The sequence below is a fragment of the Chaetodon trifascialis genome, chromosome 8 (genome assembly GCF_039877785.1).
Source record: "Chaetodon trifascialis isolate fChaTrf1 chromosome 8, fChaTrf1.hap1, whole genome shotgun sequence".
In the NCBI taxonomy this organism is placed as follows: Eukaryota; Metazoa; Chordata; class Actinopteri; order Chaetodontiformes; family Chaetodontidae; genus Chaetodon; species Chaetodon trifascialis.
In genome coordinates, this window is record NC_092063.1 from 25,862,974 (window position 1) to 25,883,550 (window position 20,577).

At 43.2% G+C, this 20,577-nt stretch overlaps 4 protein-coding genes across 5 annotated transcripts; 1 reads left to right on the forward strand and 3 right to left on the reverse strand.

Annotated features, from left to right (window-relative positions):
* Positions 1-2,941: 2,941 nt before the first annotated feature.
* crebzf (CREB/ATF bZIP transcription factor) lies at positions 2,942-5,935 on the reverse strand. The gene is made up of 3 exons (XM_070967832.1): positions 5,766-5,935; positions 3,747-4,846; positions 2,942-3,362 (listed from the first exon to the last, which is right to left on the reverse strand). The coding sequence occupies exon 2, from the start codon at positions 4,785-4,787 to the stop codon at positions 4,002-4,004; it is 786 nt and encodes a 261-aa protein (XP_070823933.1). The 5' UTR covers positions 4,788-4,846; positions 5,766-5,935; the 3' UTR covers positions 2,942-3,362; positions 3,747-4,001.
* Positions 5,936-6,304: 369 nt separating this feature from the next.
* las1l (LAS1 like ribosome biogenesis factor) lies at positions 6,305-9,014 on the reverse strand. The gene has a single exon (XM_070969531.1). It carries the CDS (start codon positions 8,848-8,850, stop codon positions 7,123-7,125), a length of 1,728 nt encoding a protein of 575 aa, XP_070825632.1. The 5' UTR covers positions 8,851-9,014; the 3' UTR covers positions 6,305-7,122.
* Positions 9,015-10,835: 1,821 nt separating this feature from the next.
* Positions 10,836-14,974, forward strand: haus7 (HAUS augmin-like complex, subunit 7). 2 transcript variants are annotated; one of them, XR_011602442.1, is made up of 10 exons: positions 10,836-10,926; positions 11,793-11,908; positions 12,014-12,084; positions 12,949-13,013; positions 13,126-13,316; positions 13,523-13,634; positions 13,909-14,121; positions 14,230-14,341; positions 14,429-14,554; positions 14,666-14,974. XR_011602442.1 is itself a non-coding variant. In XM_070969558.1 (9 exons), exons 1-9 carry the CDS (start codon positions 10,873-10,875, stop codon positions 14,488-14,490), a joined length of 996 nt encoding a protein of 331 aa, XP_070825659.1. In that variant the 5' UTR covers positions 10,854-10,872; the 3' UTR covers positions 14,491-14,664. The 2 variants fall into 2 exon arrangements, 1 of the variants encoding a protein (XP_070825659.1); XM_070969558.1 differs by lacking the exon at positions 14,666-14,974 and having other exon boundaries at positions 10,854-10,926; positions 14,429-14,664.
* Positions 14,975-15,431: 457 nt separating this feature from the next.
* mrpl49 (mitochondrial ribosomal protein L49) lies at positions 15,432-15,983 on the reverse strand. Its single transcript, XM_070969559.1, has one exon. The coding sequence runs from the start codon at positions 15,963-15,965 to the stop codon at positions 15,432-15,434; it is 534 nt and encodes a 177-aa protein (XP_070825660.1). The 5' UTR covers positions 15,966-15,983.
* Positions 15,984-20,577: the final 4,594 nt, after the last annotated feature.

Below are 20,577 nucleotides of genomic sequence, written 5' to 3' on the forward strand. Positions count from 1 at the left end.
ACCTTTATGGGCACCATCGCACTACTTATTCTCCTGCTCCCTTATCACCCACCATCAAACAAAATGTAGCCTAATTATCATCCCCCAGTATTAATGCTGATTATTATTGTTAGAAAAATCATGCTATTGAATGCCAAATAACAGATTTAATTGGACAGTTGTAATATCATTGAGCTTCCCAGAGAGCAAAGAAGCCATGTGAATAGAAACTCTTAGGCATTAAACAAAAGTTAGAAATTAGACATTCAAACTTTTATTACGTGTCATCATTGATCACCAACAGCAGCCAATCAGAAATGTTCTTGCTGAACACCTACCAAGATTAAAGGTCTCAGCTGGAGTCAAGGTGTTGTGACTCAATGCTGTTCTAGTGTCAGGATGCTACATGACAAACCACCTTCACACAAGTTCGATGTCGAAATACCAAACTACATTGTGATCACAGCTAGATGTGTCCTGACAAATCATTTCGAACGTGCATCGTTTTCATTGGTCTGGCGCCTGCTTTTGGAGGTACAATCTTTTCTAGGCTAACACATAGTATAAGATTTACATTTGTATGGTGCCACTCTGCTGCACTGTCATTTGTACAACTATTTGTACTTTTAATCAAACACTAAAACACAGGAATGTATGATGGTAACTGAGCAATTAAGATACAGGAAATGGCAAGTTACTAGTATTCCAACATGTCTGCGAGCACTTCATGCCAAAACTGCATCAAGTCACCACCTGGTTTGGTTTCTTTAAGAGAAATGAGAAGAAGAAACTCTTGATTTCCAAGCCAGTCCATGTCCCTGCGTTGACACAGTAATCATCATGTGGTCAATTGTTATGGTATTCTGATGTCCTGTTGCAGCGAAGGCAGCATACAGCAGCGTTGCTGTGGAAACGACGCACTATATATTGGTGTGAACCTGCAGGTTATCTATGAACACCTTTCAAAAGTATTGCTTCCACAGACCCCCAACATTCTCCAAACACCCCCTTAAGAAACACTATCCGCAGCTTAAAAATATGCCTCTGAGCACCAAAGCACTGATAAACACGGTCTTTTGTTTAATCTGTTTTGTGAGTGAAAATGAGTTCAGGGGGCTGTTCCTGTTTGTACTCCATCAAGCAATATCTGACACTGTCCTGCTGACTAAACAGTGCAGAGTATTTGTATCTGCTTCATTAGACTCGTTCTCACTGATGAAACTCAGAACTCATAAGGCAGACATCTTGAAGCCTGAACAGAATGTGAGTGTGAAGATGAACTTTTATTCTATCACTGGGGGTTGAGACCATCATACAGTCATGGACAAAGGTACTGGCACCCCTCTGGAAGTGTTGGTTTTCTAGCAAAAGTCACACACTGTCAGAGGTTTTTTGATTAAAAAAAACAAACAAAAAAAAACAGGATCATTTCAATAACTTAACACAACTAAAACAACAATTGGTTTCCCTAAATTCAACACCAAATACCACCAAAATGCTGCGTGAAATGAAAACTGCATGGCCAAAAGTGTTGGCACCCCTTCACAACAAGTGTCTTTTGTACTGATAAAAGCACATTTCTCATTTTTAGAATCTTGTGTTGAGGTTCTGGGTAGTCAGACTTCAGCTCTGGTTGCATTCCTGACAAATATCAGTCCATTTCTAAAGGACTAGCATTGCAGTTCAATTGATTTCTATGGAAGGCATGATGTTTTCCAAATATTTGAATGAATCTACCTTCCCTTTTACATGCAGCTGATTTTCAGTGCCAGAGGAAGCAAAATAGCCCTGCAGTATCACCTAGTTTTTGCCATGCTTCAGTTTAGACAGGGCGCACTTTTCAGTGTATGCTTCATTTTTCCTCGTCCTACATACTGCTGTTCCATAGGCATGAACAGAACAGAATACTGAACCAAAACCATATAAGTAAGTGATAATAGGTTTGACAGTTAATTCTATAGAGCAACGGAACAAAACTAGAACTTTTTGGGCGTCCTGACCAGTGGTTATGTCTGGAGGATGAAGAATACCCTGAAAGGTGCACCATGCTTAAAGTGAAGCATGGCTATGGTGGTGATGCTGCAGGGCTATTTTGCTTCCTCTGGCATTGTAAATCAGTAAAAGGCGAGGCAGAAGATTGATTTATTGAAATATTTGGAAATCCTTGGAGAAAACATCATGCCTTCCATAGAAATCAATTGAACTGTAATGCTAGTCCTTTAGAAATGGACTGATATTTGTCAGGAATGCTACCAGAGCTGAAGTCTGACTACCCAGAACCTCAACACAAGATTCTAACAATGAGAAATGTGCTTTTATCAGTACAAAAGACACTTGTTGTGAAGGCGGAGCCAACACTTTTGATCATGCAGTTTTCATTTCCTGCAGCATTTTGGTGGTATTTGGTGTTGAATTTGGGGAAACCAATTGTTTTAGTTGTTAATTTATTGAAATGATCCTGGTTTGGTTATTTTATCAAGAAGCCTCCAAAAGTGTGCGACTTTTGCTAGAAAACCAACACTTCCAGAGGGGTGCCAATACTTTTGTCCATGACTGTAGGTTGGCCATTATCAGCCCACCTACCATGCCAAACCACAGCAGCAGGCTATCTCTGCTGTGGGTTTGTCGTGGAAATGCATGTCATCAAAGCTTGGCAAAGCAGAATGACCCAGGCCAATGAAAGAACACCCCAGATGATTTGAACTGTCATTTGAAATGTAATAATAATAAAAATACTAATAAATGACTGGTTATATGGAGTCCCTATATGACCTCTCATACTGCATACTTTGTATTTCCATTAAATGAGGTCTCTGTCATTTTTTTAGACAACCTTTACCAGACTTGACCCAAATGTTCAGGAAAAGTAAGACCTTTATCGGCAGAGAATGCTGTTTAGAAAGAGAAAAAGAGATGCATTAATATCAAAAGTACAGAACAAGACACAGTAGATATCTTTAACTCAAATATAACCAAAATACAATTTATTTGTCCAACATTTCTTGAAAGTCATTTACCTCAAACAATACATATTCATAGTTATATACACATTTACATTTTGTTACACTTGATCAAAACTGGCAATTTCACCACTTAAAGCAGATCATTCTGGATGTATTTAATGAATACATTCCAATATGTCAATATATACAAGACACAATTATGAGACTATTAAGCCTCCATTAGCATTTCTCCAAGTGCCAGCCTCCCAAAAATGCTGCATGAGCTACGCTGACTAGATCAACAGCTACAAATGTTGTGGAGTATTGGTAAAATATAAATTAACGTATACCATTTGTTACCGATACTACCTTTAAAAAAAAATACCAGGCCGTGTTGGCAGCTGCTTGTCCAGCCTCTTCACCTCCCACCAGCAGAATCCACTTTAGCATAAAGAAAAATAGGTGCCGCTAAATTAAAGTATTCTTTTGTACAATGGTGCTGGTTCACAAAGAGTTGAATTCTTAGCCAAAGAATTGTATATACACACTTAAATTTTGCCATGGATTATTGCATTTCCAATTTGACAACTGATTCAAGATCACTCTATGTGGACCTTCACCTTCATCTTAACATTCAGGATACGTTTGATTTAATTCTAACATGCTAGTAAAATCAAATAATGTCCTGTTGCAACAAACAAAAAGCAAAACAAATTATTTAAGTACTCAAAATCCTCTCACTGGAAACAGGAACTGTATGGTGCCTGTTGAACGCCGCAAGCCAGTGTAAAACAACAAAAAAGAATTTTCTTGTCTGATCCTTACCATGGAGCCAAGCAGGTAAAGATGTTCAGAAAGCCACTCATCCCGCATGGTGGACCAACCATTACCTAGAAGAAACTGTCAACAAGGTTTAGCAGTAACGTGTACTCAAACCATCAGCATACAAATCACATGACACTGAGCAGTTCTTAGGTAATTTTAACTAATTCAACAGTGTTCATCCACCCTCAAGAAGTTCAGTACACTGAGCCATATCAAGTTCAGTCTCAATATCTGAAAAGAGATAGGTACTTGACCCTACATTTTGAATGATGTGCTTGCACGTTCTGCACACTTTGTGCAGAACTCCACCGAGACATGGTTCTTGTCTACATGCAGACACACGCCACCAGATGTCTCTTTCTCCTCCACTTTCACACGCTTCCTGGGCAGGGCGTAGTCATGGTCGTTTGAGTCAGGGCCCTGGAAAAGTGAGGAAGATAATTTCATCCCATTCACACCGCTCAGCCTGGACAAGAGCTGGGCTAACATGCTCTCATTGGCCAGCACAGTCCTCAGGTACCTGGTCTCATCTTCCAACTCTTCCACTCTCTTCGTCAGCTGGGAATTTTCCTGTTTGAGCACGTTATTTTCTGATGACAGGATGCCAACTTTCTTCTCCAAGCTGTTGACATATTCTTTCTTCTTGAGACGATTCAATCTGGCAGCAATGGCATTTTTGTTGATCATGTGGATTGACTGGCTTTCTCTATTCTTGATCTTAAAGGCAGATGACATTCTTCCTGGAGATGAGGCCAATGAATTTTCAATCCCACAATCTTGATCCTTGGCACTGCACACATCAAGATCTGCCAAGTCAATGTTGAAGAGTGGGGAGGTGACATCTCTTTCAAGTGTCCATTTTAAATCGTCGATTGCAAACAGGTCCTCTAGCTCTATTCCAGTGCTGTCAATATTGTCAGCAGGAAACCCCTCAGATGGACTTGGGAAATCTTGATCAGTTGCCACTGAATCTCCCACTTCAACCTCCAGGGACTGCACCTCTGTGTTGTTCATGGTGCGGCTTCTTCTCCTAGTGATCATTGTGGTTTGACAACAGGACGCCAAGGACACTGTCCTAAAGATACCTTGTGATTCCTCGCCTGTGGAAACAAAGAAAATTTACCATTGGGGTGAAATCCTGCCACAGTTTCATTTATTAGGGAAATGTATGATTTTGATACAAATTTTAATCAGACAAAAACAAGCTCAGACTAGACTGAGTGGTAAATTATAATGCGCATGAGTCAATCTTGACAATTAATAGACTAAATGATTGTCACTAGACGCTATCAACGTTTAAGCCAGCAAATTGGCTTGGCACAATTAAAGTTAGTCGTGCAGGCATATAGATGTCCATGAAAAGCGATGTCTAACTAGTATATATACAAAAAATTGCGCAGAATTATTTTGAGTTACTGACAAATCCTTTAAACAGTGAGCGTTTCTTCTTCAAAGCGCATAAATGGCTGTGTTTAGTAAACGTATTACCAACGTAACAAAGGTCGGTAGAAAGGCCCAATAGCATTAGCATTAAGTTTGCAAAGCTTTCCGATGAACGCTCTATGCTTCATCCTGTCACGCCAAACTTCAAAATACATACTTTACCCACCGTTACATTTCTTTACAGTTCGCTAGTTGATGCGACAAAGAAAGACACACTGTGCGTTGCGTTAAGTTACGCGTGCTAACATTAACTAGCCAACAAGGCCTTGATTATCCAAGCAGCACACCTTTAGCATCCAGCTAACGTTAACGCCAGTCAAATGTGGATATAACAAAGTTAGTTTGGATGTTCTTGTCCATTAAAACAAGTCAACAACTACCCAACGTAACACTATGCATCCCATTTACTTTTTTTTTTTTACACATTAACCATTTAACCGGCTGATGCCAGTGTAGTAATTGTTAGCTGCAGCTACCTCATCTTGCTAACGTTAACTAAAGCCATAAGGCGTTAACCAACAGAGCTAAGGAATGACGCAGCATCTTCAAAGGGCACTTCTTCAACCTACAACTTACCGTCCTGTTTGACAAATATATGCAATAATAAACTACTCGAACAGAGTCCTTCGATGAATCTGTGCCAGCTACTGCGAGCTTTCTCAACCACTCGCACTCTGAAAACAATAACGCAACTTAACCACTGAACACGAGACCAACGCCAACCCTAAGGACTACTTCCGGAAACTTTATTCAAAATAAAAGTCCTACTGAAATTTCCTCAATGGACAAGAACTACATTTCAATATGGCGGAGTCATACTCTCTAACAGTCTCACAAGAAATGACAAATTCTAAGCTATTATAACCTTTTTTTTTTTTCTTTTTTTTTTTTTTTTTTTACAATGGTACACTGTCATGAAGCTGCTATGCTGGCTGTGGATCCATTATAGAATTTGACAAAGCATAATTGGTCCCTTCATGGGGTAAATAAGTTGGCACTTGTGCTGCCAGTCTGAACCCCTCATAAACAGAGGGCCTGCTCATGCTGCGATTAGCTGTACTCCATTAGCTGTAAGCTGTACTTACACTCTGAAAGAATACAATTATATTCCTTTAGCAGAATCAGGTTTTATTGAACATGAGTACACAAAAGATGATATATTATACAAACCCACTGTGTGCTTACAACAATATCCACTTTGCCAGAGTTTTCACTTGAAAGACATTTTCTCCAAAACCATTTGTAGGGACCAACAACTGAAATAACAGTAGATGTTAACTCGTATGACAGATGCTTAAGAGAGAGAGAAAAGAAACAAAAAAAAAAAAAACACTCACTGCACTACAAATACACCATCATGATGTGTTTAATGTCTGCACTAGTTCCACTTTTGTCTTCACCACACATTGAAAATATCAGAGACAACATGCTACAAGACAAGTGCTTTATATTAGGGCTGCCACTAAAAATCATTTTCAATATCAATGAACTGGCTGATTACTTTTTGCATTAAATGATTGTTTTCTCTGCAAAATGTCAAAAACTTGAAAATCTTGACTTTGAACTGTTCATGGGACGAAGCAAGTCATTTGAAGACGTCACCTTGGATTGTGGCATTTTTCCCTCCATTCTAGTATTTTATGAACCGAGAAAATAATCAGCATTATTTGTAATACAAATAACCATTAATTGCAATCCCACATGATACAAAACAGAGAAAACCAGTAAATCCTCACATTTAAGAAGCTAGAAGCAGTGAATATCTTGCATTATATTTGATAAATGACTTTTATGTCAATCATCTAATCCACTACTTTACATTTTTGTTTTAACTGACAAAAAACTGTTTAGTAAGTGTCAAAACAACAGAGAGCACAAGTTCAATAATGTGCCAGCAGCTACGAGTCTAGATTTCACAGTATTACAACTTGACTCAAAAAAGTTGCAGTCCAGATTTCAGCTTGTTAGTGTCACTGTGGTTCCAAAGAAGGCCATCAGCTGTTCTCACTGCTACCGAGACTCCTGGGGCATTGTGTGTTGTGTTGCTCTCGAACTCCACTGGCTGGTCAAAGACGGTCATTGTTGAGTAGTTTTCCACCATGAGGCATGAAGGGTCATCTGATTGTCCAGGGACTTTACCAAGAGGGTAGTTCTTCCACAAAACTTTATCAGTGCACAGCTGCCATGGTGAACCTCTGAGCAATTTTGCTTTTTCAGCCTGAACATCTGCCCCTTTGTACTCTTGGGAGGACTCACTCCTCTCTGAGTCAGCTGTGGAACGCCAAGGATGGCTGTGGCGCCATGAATGCTGGAGTTTCTCATGCAAACTCTCCAGTGTGTATATTGGCTGCTGTTTGTGCCCTAGAGAAGTATCAGATTCGGAGTGTGCAGACTGTGTGTAGATGGAGCAGAGCTGGAGGAGCCTCTGTCGCGTTTCCAGAGGAAGAGGATGCTCCATGTCATCCAGGATTAACTGGAGCAAGTGAGGCGTGCTGGCACAGGGAGCATCCAGGCATGCTGAGAGCAGCTGCTGCCACCTCAGCTGGATGCGGTTTACAAAAATCCTGTCCTTCATTCTGGCCTTCTTCTGTACCTTTGTCTCAAAATGGTATTCAAATTTATTGCTGTTACAGAGGAAGATTTCTGAAATCCAAGCAGAAATATAGAAAGCCCTGTTATTACTCTGCTCTTTGGCAAGCAGCTTCAGTTCAACAAAGAGCTTCTCCAGAAGGAGGTGAATAAAGGATGGTGAGTTGAGCATCTTGAGGAGTGGCAGCCAAAAACGCAGGAAGGTTGGAGGGACTCTGGGTTCAGTGGGATTGTCACTGTCACAAGTGTCACAGCCTAATGTTTGTAGTTGTTCAACCGTGGGAACTAGAAATCCATCTTCCAACAACACATCCATTAGCAAGTCACTTGAGTCCAACGCAAACTGCTTGATCTCACCCAGTAACCAGCTCATGTCTGCAAAGGGGGCTGGCCACAAGCTCTTCAAGTTGTCTTCAGAAGGGCCATCGAAAGCCTGGTACTGCTCCTTTTCAAAGGATATCAGAAGCTCCCGTGCATTCTTGTAGGCTTCCATTTCTTTTTGCCTTGCCATGAGCTCGTCCTCTTGTCGTCTTACATCAATTTCTTCATCCTCCACATCCAGCTGTGATTCCCAGGCCTCGTTAGGCCCTCCTCCCAACTGCCTGGACCAGTACTCCTGCTGGAGCCACTCCAGAACCACCTTGCATCCCTTTCGACACCATTCCAAGGTAGGGAGCTTCCGGTGTGTGATATCATGCCTCAGGTCTACAACCCACTCTGGGATGTTTAGGTTCCCAGCCAGCCGCCGGAGTGGACGAGCTATTCTCCCCTGCTGGCGCTCAGTGATCAAATTGACAAACCTCACCAGGGCCGCTCCATAAAGCAGGACCAGATCGTCTCCGTCCAGCTGTCCTGACCTGTCCAGCACCTGACACCTCACCAAGTCCGCCGTGCACTCCACTGCGACGGGAGTGTTGTTGGCATACCTGCCTTTCCAAGCTGATATCCTCTGCAGTGCATACCTTTGTAAGGCGGGATCCTTTGAGTACAGATACTCCAGAACTTGATCCCACTCAGCTTTGTTGACCCATGCCACCACATGGCGTTTCTTGTCTGAGCTCGTTTTCTTCATTCTGATGGTGGTAGCGGGCTGAGGTAGACTCGCGTTAACACCTTATACTCATAACGCACTTAAACGCCGATAAATGGCTGACTTCTGACAGACAGTATCACAAAAATGGCTTTAAATTGCAGCGAAAGATTGCTCCGACCTACCGATTGTTTCGCATCCCGGAAGTGAATGCTGTACTTCTTCTTTGAGGTTTAAGGGCAGCTGCTATCCGCGGTGCCGCATTACTGCCATCTTGTGGAGCTAGTTGACTGCTGCACTGTCCGCTTGGTCAGGCTGAGGAGGCCAAACATCTTATGCCTTGTCCAGTTCCTCCAGTTTCTCTTTAATCCTGCTCCTATTAGCCCACATCTTTTTTCTTTCTTTCACCATGTCATTTCTGTCAGATTTATCTTCCCTGCAATTTGCAAGCACATGTTTTGCTGTTTCTGGTACCTGACAATCTTCACTAAAACTATGTCGATGCTCCTCTATAAACTAATCCCTTTTTTTAATTCTCACTGCACCCACTCTATTCTGAATTGACTGTAAATGTCCTCCCCATATCTCTTGATCACAGTGCTGTTGCCACTCTTTATTGTTTGTCTGTCATTAATTTTTTTTTTTTTTTTAACAGCCTGTTTTGTTGCCCGTGTGAGCAGGAACCAAATGAACATGACCTCAGTACATGTTTTATTACTCTTGAGTGTGATGTCATTATTTTGAATAGTAAGTCCTGTTGATTAGTGTATGCACCTGATTTGAGACTGCACGGAGCAGCAAAACTACAGACTAACTTCACCTCTTCTCAACCTTGGAGCTAAGATTGCAACTGCATAAACTGTATTATCTTTTAGTGTATCCTTGGATCCATCAGTAAAAAGGTGTGTTGGTCATGTGGCAAAATCATTGGTAAAATAGAAGGTAAATCTAAAAATGTCTTGAATATTATAAGAGGCCTGATGGCATTGCTTGAGGAGCAGATATATTTGCTATTGTGGCTTTCTAGTACCTTTAAAAAGTCGCTTGTAAGGCAGAGAATAGGTCCTGTATATTTGTATGACACGCTGCTGCTGTTGAACAGCATGGTTGTATTGTATTATGATCATCTGTGTTCACATTGGAAATAAGGCTAGACAAACTTCTACACTGCAGCTCTGACAAGGAAGGAGGAGTGATCATATTTCTCCGATATCAGCCACTTTTCACTGGCTCCCTGTAAAATTCAGAATACAATTTCAAATCCTTCTCCTTACTTACAAAGCCATAACTGGTCCATCTTAGCACATACAGAAATATGTTATATATACTACATATAGTTAAGAGACTAGAGCTGACACTATTACTGTGATTGCATTTCTATCTATCTATCTATCTATCTATCTATCTATCTATCTATCTATCTATCTATCTATCTATCTATCTATCTATCTATCTATCTATGTTACATATAATTACAATTGAATTGAATGATTACCAACTCAGCCAATGATATCCATCCATCCATTCAACCAACCAACTATTTTCTTCTGCTTATCTGTGTCCAGCTCATGGTGACAGCAAGGCAGTCCAGACATGTGAAATGTGTTTTCTGAAATGTCATTTGTGTTTCTTTGAAGTGTTGTTGTGTTTTCTGAAATGTTTTGTTTTGACATTCAGGGCCACCGTAATCATTGAACTTGTCATGCACAGGCAAACCTGAGAATGGATTGCAGTAACAAACAAACACACACACACACACACACACACACACACACACACACACACACACACACACACACACACACACACACAAACAAAGTAAAAAGCACTTACTCATGGAATGCAACCATTACATAGCAGAAAAAGCAAAGACACAAGCGAGCAATGGTTCTCACAGCACCATCACAAATAAAATCTATCCGAAATGCAATCTAATCTCTACCTGTTGGAGGCAGCAATGTGCCATAAGGCATCATAAGAAGAAGACAGTGCCCTGCCAATTTGCAATTTGCTTTCGTAGAAGAAGAGGAGAAGGCGGAAGAAGAAGAAGCATTTATTTGGAAAATGGCGGGTGCTTTGAACGAAGAACTTGTGCGACGTGTTTATGCTGCGTTGCAGGTAAAAGGGGACACAATTTTAAATAACAAACAATACGCCTTTTTTCGGAATATTGTTTCTTATTTTCATAAGTATTGCTAGATCATATGTCTCATAGCCACAAGCGGTTAATGTCGCACTCTGTACGTTGTAGGTGATTCGTTACCTCAGAGGTGCAATCACAACCAAATTGTAAATTTCCCAGCAGCGGCTGTCTCCTGTGTGTGCGGAATGATAGAGTGCTTACCGGCACTAAACTGACATTTGCATCCAACATTTCAACAGACTGCGCTGCTCCTCTTCCTCTCCTCCTCCGGCAGTGAGCAGCACAGTCTGCAGATAACAGAAAACTAGATCGTTCTTTCAGAGATATTGCCACATTCCCACAAGACATGCATCATTGTGCTAGATTAGTTTCAAAGACCCAGTGATCAGAAGATATATCTGTTTCAGATTACTGTGTATGAGGGCCACTTAAACATTAGCTGCATAATTTAAAAAACATATTTTTTTCTTGAATAGAATATTAATATTATATATAATATATTAATAATATTAATATTCATCACAATACAGAGATGATACTGTTTGGGGTGTATGATGTTTCAAATTAAGAACAATATTTCCAAATGGACATTTTTGGGTCATTTTACATCCTGTGAAGTTTACATTTCTAAAAAATATAATACATCAGTGCATCCAAAGCATTAAGCACACTACCTTCGCCAGAACTTCAACAACTCTTAATATATGAATTGGATAGCAGAAGGTCTGAACTGCTGCACCTGTTTTAGTTTTTCACATGAACCCCTGGCACATATTTATAAAGGAGAATAAGAGCGGGTATAGAGTCACCTTAAAATCATCAATGTTTTGTCTTTCGTGAGGCTGCGTCCTGTCCTTTGGTGGAAGGTCTGGGCCTAAAGGAGGCGGACAGTATGCTGGAGCTGCTGTGTGTTCCCTCTCAGCACCGCACCGACATACTAGCATGGATCTGCAGCAGGTAGAAAAAGCTGCATAGATCATCACTCCTGTTCTCCTCTATCAGAAAGAATGTGGATATGAATAGAAACTAAACTGTCTGCCCTATCCTCACCTCACTTTGCAGTGTCAACCCAAACTTTGGCAATTCCAAAACAACATCAGTGAGAACCAGTGACCCGGATGTTTTGGCTAAAGGTAACATGCTGTCTTTTGAAGGCTAACTTTTCTACACAGTATGTGGTTAACAGTCTTGCATGTCTTTTGAGAGGCACACTGTGGAGCAAAATAGTCTCAATGAGTATAAATGCAGAGTAATTTATAGTCATTGCTTAGTTGTTGTTTTTTTTTTAACTCCAGCCAATGCGCAATGAGACATGTTTTTGGGTTGTCCGTCTGCACGTCCATACACTATTTCTCATCAACACCTTTCATCTTTGGCACAAATGTTGGCTTGGACTCAAGGATGAACTGATTTAATTTTGATGACCACACACACAACACATTTTTGGCCATAACTCAAGAAATCATACAAAAGTATGATACATGGTGGCCATTATTCAACACCACAACTCAGTAACAGAAGGGCAGATCCTGAATCAGTGAATCTTGGTGTCCACCTTGAAACTGTGCTGTATAGATCTCAGCCCTGTGCTGCAGGGTTGAACGTGTGTGTGAAGCATTCACATTTTGCAGTTTGTATCTTCTTTGCAGCAGCATCCATATCTGAAGCATTGTACTTCACCACAAGCTCTCTGATTCTGCTGATACTGAGCTTCAGGTGATTGCTGTTGCACCATGTGATGAAGCTCTCTATCAGTCCTCTGTACTCCTGGAATAAAACATGTCAATATAGTGAGAACTTGCATGTTGCCCAAAGAATACACTTTACATATTATTCAATTCCTTCAAAGTCTTCATTACATACATTATGAGTCTGGGCAGATGTGGAGGGACTTGACTGGTTTGTGGAGGCAAAAAACCAAGAGGTGATGATTCAAATTTTTTTCTTCAGATTAAAATAACTTCTTTTACTGTCATGATGTGTTTTTGTACAAACAGAAATGGCTGTTCTTGGGGAGGAGCTGATGCTGTGCAGAGCAGATGACCTGGACCTGATCAGAGAGGTTGAATAATACATGTGTAGATGTAATTGCTTTACAGATATAGATGTGCTCTGTCACGATAAACTGAAAATATCCTGTTTTGCATGTGTAATTTGTCAAAACCTTATTCCAGGGTGATGCCAGTATTCACAGGCAGCTCCAGTTCCTGGAGCAGCTTTTAACTCTAGTCCCTTGCTGCAAGAAGTCTGCTGGACCCAGAATGGATGCAGAGATGCTGCTGAACGAGCTCTACGCTGCTGAGAATCTGCCTCACCTTTCACAAATGCTCAAACCCACACTCGACCCCTGGCCTGCACACATCACGTATGTATGATTTCTTTGACAATCTTGTTTTACACACATTACATCCCTCCCTTGTGTCAGCATGTTGTCCTTCTCTCTAACTGTACTTCCAATGAGTCGTGGACGTTTGGTGGATGTTCATGTATTGCGTTGATTCCTGTTGTCAGCCAGCAGCATCGGTGTCTTTATATTGATGCCCTCTCTGACCTCTTTTCCTGACCTCACAGGGCTCTACGAAAGGGCATCAAGTCAGCTTCTAAGACAAGTCGAGAAGAGGCAACTGATGTTGCCACTCTTCTTCAGATGACTCAGTCAGCACTGGAGCAGCTACAGTCAGAGGTGTGGTGTTCATGCGGCTGGTGACCCCTGTGGTATTATCTGGCTTTCAAAAGAAACAGTGTGTCCATGATAAATTTCTAGCACATGAATTAAAAGTATTTGTCACGTAATCCAAGTTATTGTTCTAATGTTCTTTGGATAAGTAATGTTTTTTTTAAATATCAGAATGCACTAGCACAGAGCCCTTAGCTTTGGCCTGACATGCCTGCAGGTCATGGTAGTAATGACCGTTATCTGTTTGCTGTCTTCTCTTTCTACCCTCTGTTCTCCTCAGTGTGAGTTCCTGAACAGCGAGGCTCAGAGCTGTGACGTCTTCTCTCCAAGCTCACTGCGCGTGGCAGCATGTGACCTCCAGCAGCTGATGGCTACTTTCAGCCATGTTTTCGAAACAGACTTGAGAGCTTACTGCAGCAGAGACCCCCCCAGCTTCAGCACAGAGACTGACGTCTTCCAGAGAGTACACCAGCTAATGCTGGCCTTCATCACGGTACTCACACATGTAGAAAATGGGTGCTGACATAGACATGAAAAAGCCTGACCTGTAAAAATCATACAAGAAGTCATACCTACACTTTAATCTTGTCTTTGTTCTCAGGAGTTGGAAATGTTGAAGGCGTTATCAGAAGCTTCTGTGTCCATGAATGAGGATGTGAATCAGCTACAAACACAGCCTTGCTACCAGAGAGGAGGAGAGAAGCTCACATTGCGTAAATGAATATTTGCTTTCACATGCGCACTCACACAGTTGTTGCACTTTGTGAAAATATTTATTTCCTGTATTTGTTTTTGTCCAGAGAACCAACTGGAGGAACTTACCAGGCGAATTCGAAGCTTTTTCTCCCTGCTTCATTCCTGATGGCATCCCTTAAGATACCTTTGACCTGATGGCATCACTGGGTGAATATTCATTGACTGCTGATGTAAGCAAAGCACTCAACATAATGCAGTAACAATGGGAGCAGGGTCTGAGCTATGGTTGTGTTAAAGCTTCAAACTAAATTTTGACTAAAATTGAGTGTTTGGTTTCACAGCGGTTAATCAGTGCAGCCACTGCTGCTCAGACAGTTCAGCAGAACTGCACTCCTCCTGCACTGAAAGAAACGAGTCTTTGATGGAGTCGTACACCCAGTTGATGCTAACTCAAGCATTTCCATCAAAATAGTGGATTGCTGTACAGTAATGAGCAGAAGATGTCTGTTTTGTGGCATAATAACAATTGTATAAGAATTTAGCATTCTTCCTTTTTTTGTCTCTCACCCTAACTTGTATTGTCCTTTGATGTGCTTCATATAAATATGCATATGGTTTTACTGAATAAATAAAAATGTTTATTCTTCAGTTATAATAGTCAGGTGTCATTTGTTCTTTTGTTTCTTTCTCTTTTATTCTGTGACCTTTTTGGACTGCAATGATTAGTTGATCAACAGCTTTGATCAACTGTCTTTATACAGAAAAATGGCTTTAGACAACAGGTGAAGGTATAATATCTCCCACAGAGATCGTATTTCATTGCCTCTCTGAAAGGTTCACAGGAGTAATAACAATAACAGACAGTGAGCTTACTTTAATGTTACATTCATTACATACAAGTATATACACCGTTTTAACACCATGATCCCATTGCTTCAACATCTCTCTGGTGTATATATAAAAGAGCTGTCCTTCCATCTGGATAGAAAGAGGTTTTAAAGTCCTAAAGTCCTCTTGAAGGGTGTCAAGGTGTTGACCTGCCAGTCCTCTCCATCTGCTCCCGAGCATGATGGGACAGTCGTGGAGGCTCATCGCTGCCTCATCACCTCAGAAGCCTTTGCTGATCAGCCATTCCTTCAGCTCCTTATCGAAGTGACCTTTGACCTTCAGTGTCATGGTGACCTCATTGACCTGTGTCGGCAGCTCTTTCCCCGTCACCTCCTTGAGATGCTGCTTCACGTCCTTCTCCAGAGCCCAAATGTCCCCCTCCACTTTCCGTACTAGCGTTGTCATGCGGCAGCCGTGGCTCAGGTCGGTGTACACGGGGATGTTGTGCATGCGGGAGCGGCGGATCATGTAAGGCAAAGGCGGCGGTGACTGTGCCGGAGGGATCCAGCCAGACGGGGTGACACCGGCGTGTTTGGGCGGAGCGGGGACCCGTGACGGCGGGATGAGCCGCTCTACGAACTTGTATTCCTCCGTAGACTCCAATATCACTGTATGTTTTTCTTCTGGACCAGCGTTACTAACAAACCTGAGCCCCACAGCGGCGGCAGGAGGTCCTGGTGTCCGGCTGAGCAGGCTGAAACCTAGCAGCGTCCGACGGACGGCAAAGCATTGAAGAGTGAAGCAGGCCGCCATGTTGTGAAGTAGAGTAAACCAGCTGACCCGGAAGTAGTCTTCTTCTTATTATTATTATGGAATTCCGGCAGGCTGGATGCCTTGCGGCACATTGCTGCCTCTCGCAGGTCGGGGTGAGATTGCAGTTTAGGCCATTCCCACTTCCAAAGTTGTAATCCTGTGGAGGTGATGAAGTCAAGGACTGCTTTCACCGTCCTTGCCTGGTTATCTCTAGGATTCAGGAGACTCCTCATTGTGACTGATTCCATTCCCTTATGTGACAGTTTGGCATATAACTGTGTTCTTTGTTTTTCAAACAGGCTGCACTCCATGAGCAGATGTTTCACTGTTTGCTGTTTTCTGCAGGCTCCACACAAACCATCCTCATGCTTGCCGGTCTAAATCCCATGCCAGTCCACAGTGTCCAAGTCTTAGTCTCGTCATAATTACGGTGTGTTTTTGTTCGCGGCTCAGATAGCACTGGTCTGTCTTTACAGTATTTTGTATTGAAAAGTAATGGCGTCCTTTTTCCCCATTCTCCCACGGTTTCTGCCACTGAGCTGTTATGTCATCCCTGATGATAGAGCGACATTCAGATAAACCAGTGCCCACAGTCAACTCTACCTCCCTCCTTAGTGCCCTTTTAGCCACTGATCTGCCATCTCATTACCCTCCACCCCAACATGGGCATGTACCCACAGAAAACCTATCATGCCTCTGGCCTGCTCAATTCTGTACAACAGAGTGAGGAGCTCCACCACCAGGTCTGGTCTGGCCCCTGGATTGTTATCCCTCAAAGTCATTAGGACTGAGGCTGAGTCCAAGTCCAAGCATATGACTGCCCTCCTCATCCTGACCTCCTGCAACCACTGTAAAGCCCATATTATGGCAGTTAACTCTGTTGTATAGACAGCCAGTCACTTGAGCTTAACAATATTGAAGTCTGGGATGAAAAAGGCAAAACCCGATTTTCTTGTTTTGGGGTCTTGGGCCCCGTCTGTATAAATCTGGGGGTAATGCTCCCAGTTGCTTTTAAGTCTGCCCCTTACCAAATCTGAGCCTACAGCACTCTCCTGCATTTTTATGATTTCTAGTATACTAAAATCTATTTCTGGTGTGGGAAGGAGCCATGGGGGTACAGCTGGCCAGAGAACTTGAGGGGCCACCCATACCTTTTTCAATTCCAGCTTCTCCACTCGTTTGCACATATTGAAAATGAGACTTTTTTTAGACTTTTTCCCCACCCCCCACTCCCAGGTAACATCAAGTACAGATTTTGCTGGGTGCTCTCCTTGATGCGCCTGCAGCTTAACAATATACTGCATCGCCAGTTTAGCCCCTTGAATTCCCAGAGGTGTTTCATGCATTTCAACAAGCAAAGCTGGAGCTGGTGTTGTTCGGAGTGCCCCACAACATATTCTGAGTGCCTTTGCCTGAATTACATCCAACCGTTTTAAATTTGACTCTGCTGCTGTTCCAAAGCACACACAACCATAGTTTAGTCTTGACCTTATCATGGCCCTGTACATCATTGAGTATCCCTGCCAGCACCCCATGAGCTTCCCAACAGAGAACGCATTAGGCTCACCACTTTCTCACATTTATTCACAACGTTATCATAATGCTTTTTCCATGTTAACTTTTCATCAAAACAAACACCCAAAACTTTAAATTCTTTCACCTTCTCAATAGCTTGTCCATACATATATAAACCCTGAGATTTTTTTTTGTTACCAAAAACCACATACTTAGTTTTTTCCACTGAGACTTTAAATCCCCATTATTCACCCCATTTAACAATCCTGTTTAGGGCGTCCTGCATTCGCTCTGTCATGTGTCTTTTCCAGACTGCCCCGTCATCTGCGAACAGGAATACTCCATAACCAGGCCCAAGGTCTTCGAAGATGTCGTTTACCATCACATTAAATAACACTGGGCTGATAACGCTCCCTTGGGGTGTTCCATTATCAATTGTTGTGCCATTCGAATATGCATCTCCTACCCTAACTTGAATCATCCTGTTCTGCAAGAACTCCCGGATCCGGTTAAGCATACGCCCCTGTATTCCAGCCTCGTATAACTTTATAATAAGCCCTTCCTTCCATAGCATGTCATAAGCCTTCTCAATATCAATAAATACAGCCACAAGTCCCTCTTTATTAGCCATGGCTTTCTTAATGTCTGATTCTAGAGAAATCATTGAGTCCATGGTGCTCCTCCCTCTGTGAAACCCACTTTGCCTTGGGATAAACCAACCCTTCCTCTCCCACTTGTATACTAATCTATCAATGACCATCCTTTCCATAACTTTGCACAATACTGCTGTCAGAGCAATGGGTCTATATGACCCTGCCTTTGAAGCATCTTTCCCTGGCTTTAAGATTGGGACCACCACTGCCTGCTTCCAGGAACTAGGAAGTGTTCCCTCCTTCCATATATTATTTACAAGAGACAATATTTCCTCTAACACTATATCACTTGCTCTCTTAAGGATCTCATAACTTATGCCATCCTTACCAGGGGCTGTTCTCCTCCCTTTTTTAATAGCTCTACGCAGTTCTTCCAATGAAAAATAATGATTGCAACTGTCACTGTTATCTTCATTTACCTCAGTTTTGTACATGTGTCGTCTGTCTCATTTCTTTTCCTTACACCTTCCTCACCAAGGTTAATCCCGCTATGAACAGACTTAAATTTAGCTTCACACAATTTGGCTTTTTCTAAATCACTTGTGCAAATCTTGCCCTCTTCCTCTAACATTGGCATGTTGTTTTTTCTTAAAATTCCTGACATACAGTGCACTGCCCACCACATCTCACCCACTGTTGTTTATACTCCTAATTTACCACAATATCTTCTCCAGCACTCCCTCTTTGCTCCTTTAACCACTCCCTAGCCTTTGCTCTCAATCTCTTATACTCCATTGCTATACTCTCCATTGGACTTTTCCTCAAAGCCCTATAGACTTGATTCCTAGCTCATATTGCTTCATCACATGCTTTGTTCCACCATAGCACACTTATCCTCCTCTTAGGGTTTTTCATCACAAGGATGCTTTTACAAGCACTGCACACAATAACTTCACATAGTCTGTTACCCCACTCATCTATAGTCCCTTCCCCCTTGACACCCTCAATAGGTTCATTACATCCATCCATCCATCCATTATCTTCCGCTTATCCGGGGCCGGGTTGCGGGGGGAGCAGTCTGAGCAGGGACGCCCAGACTTCCCTCTCCCCGGACACTTCCTCCAACTCTTCCGGGGGGATCCCGAGGCGTTCCCAGGCCAGCCGAGTGACGTAGTCACCCCAGCGTGTCCTGGGTCTTCCCCGGGGCCTCCTCCCGGTGGGACATGCCTGGAACACCTCCCTAGGGAGGCGTCCAGGGGGCATCCGATAGAGATGCCCGAGCCACCTCAGCTGACTCCTCTCGATGCGGAGGAGCAGCGACTCTACTCTGAGCTCCTCCCGGGTGACAGAGCTCCTCACCCTATCTCTAAGGGAGCGCTCCGCCACCCTGCGGAGGAAACTCATTTCAGCCGCTTGTATCCGGGACCTCGTTCTTTCGGTCATGACCCAAAGTTCATGACCATAGGTGAGGGTAGGAACGTAGATTGACCGGTAAATCGAGAGCTTCGCCTTTCGGCTCAGCTCCTTCTTTACCACGACAGACCGATACAGCGACCGCATTACTGCAGCCGCTGCACCGATCCGCCTGTCAATCTCACGTTCCATCCTTCCCTCACTCGTGAACAGGATCCCAAGATACTTAAACTCCTCCACTTGAGGCAGGAACTCTCCTCCAACCTGAAGGGAGCAAGCCACCTTTTTCCGGTCGAGAACCATGGCCTCGGACTTGGAGGTGCTAACTCTCATCCCAGCTGCTTCACACTCGGCTGCGAACCGCCCCAGCGCATGCTGAAGGTCCTGGCTCGAGGAAGCCAACAAGACAACATCATCCGCGAAAAGCAGAGACGAAATCTGCCGGCCCCCGAACCGAACCCCCTCCGGCCCCTGGCTGCGCCTAGAAATCCTGTCCATAAAAATGATGAACAGAACCGGTGACATAGGGCAGCCCTGCCGGAGTCCAACATGCACTGGGAACAGGTCCGACTTACTGCCGGCAATGCGGACCAAGCTCCTGCTCCGGTTGTACAGGGACTGTACAGCCCTCAACAGAGGGCCTCCAACCCCATACTCCTGGAGCACCTCCCACAGAATGACGCGAGGGACACGGTCGAATGCCTTCTCCAAGTCCACGAAGCACATGTGGACTGTTTGGGCAAACTCCCATGAACCCTCAAGCACCCTGTGGAGGGTATAGAGCTGGTCCAGTGTTCCACGGCCAGGACGAAAACCGCATTGTTCCTCTTGAATCCGGGGTTCGACTATCGGCCGGATTCTCCTCTCCAGTACCCTGGAATAGACTTTACCAGGGAGGCTGAGGAGTGTGATCCCCCGATAGTTGGAACACACCCTCCGGTCCCCCTTTTTAAAAAGAGGGACCACCACCCCAGTCTGCCAGTCCAGAGGCACTGTCCCCGTCTGCCACGCGATGCTGCAGAGGCGTGTCAACCAAGACAGTCCTACAACATCCAGAGACTTGAGGTACTCAGGGCGGATCTCATCCACCC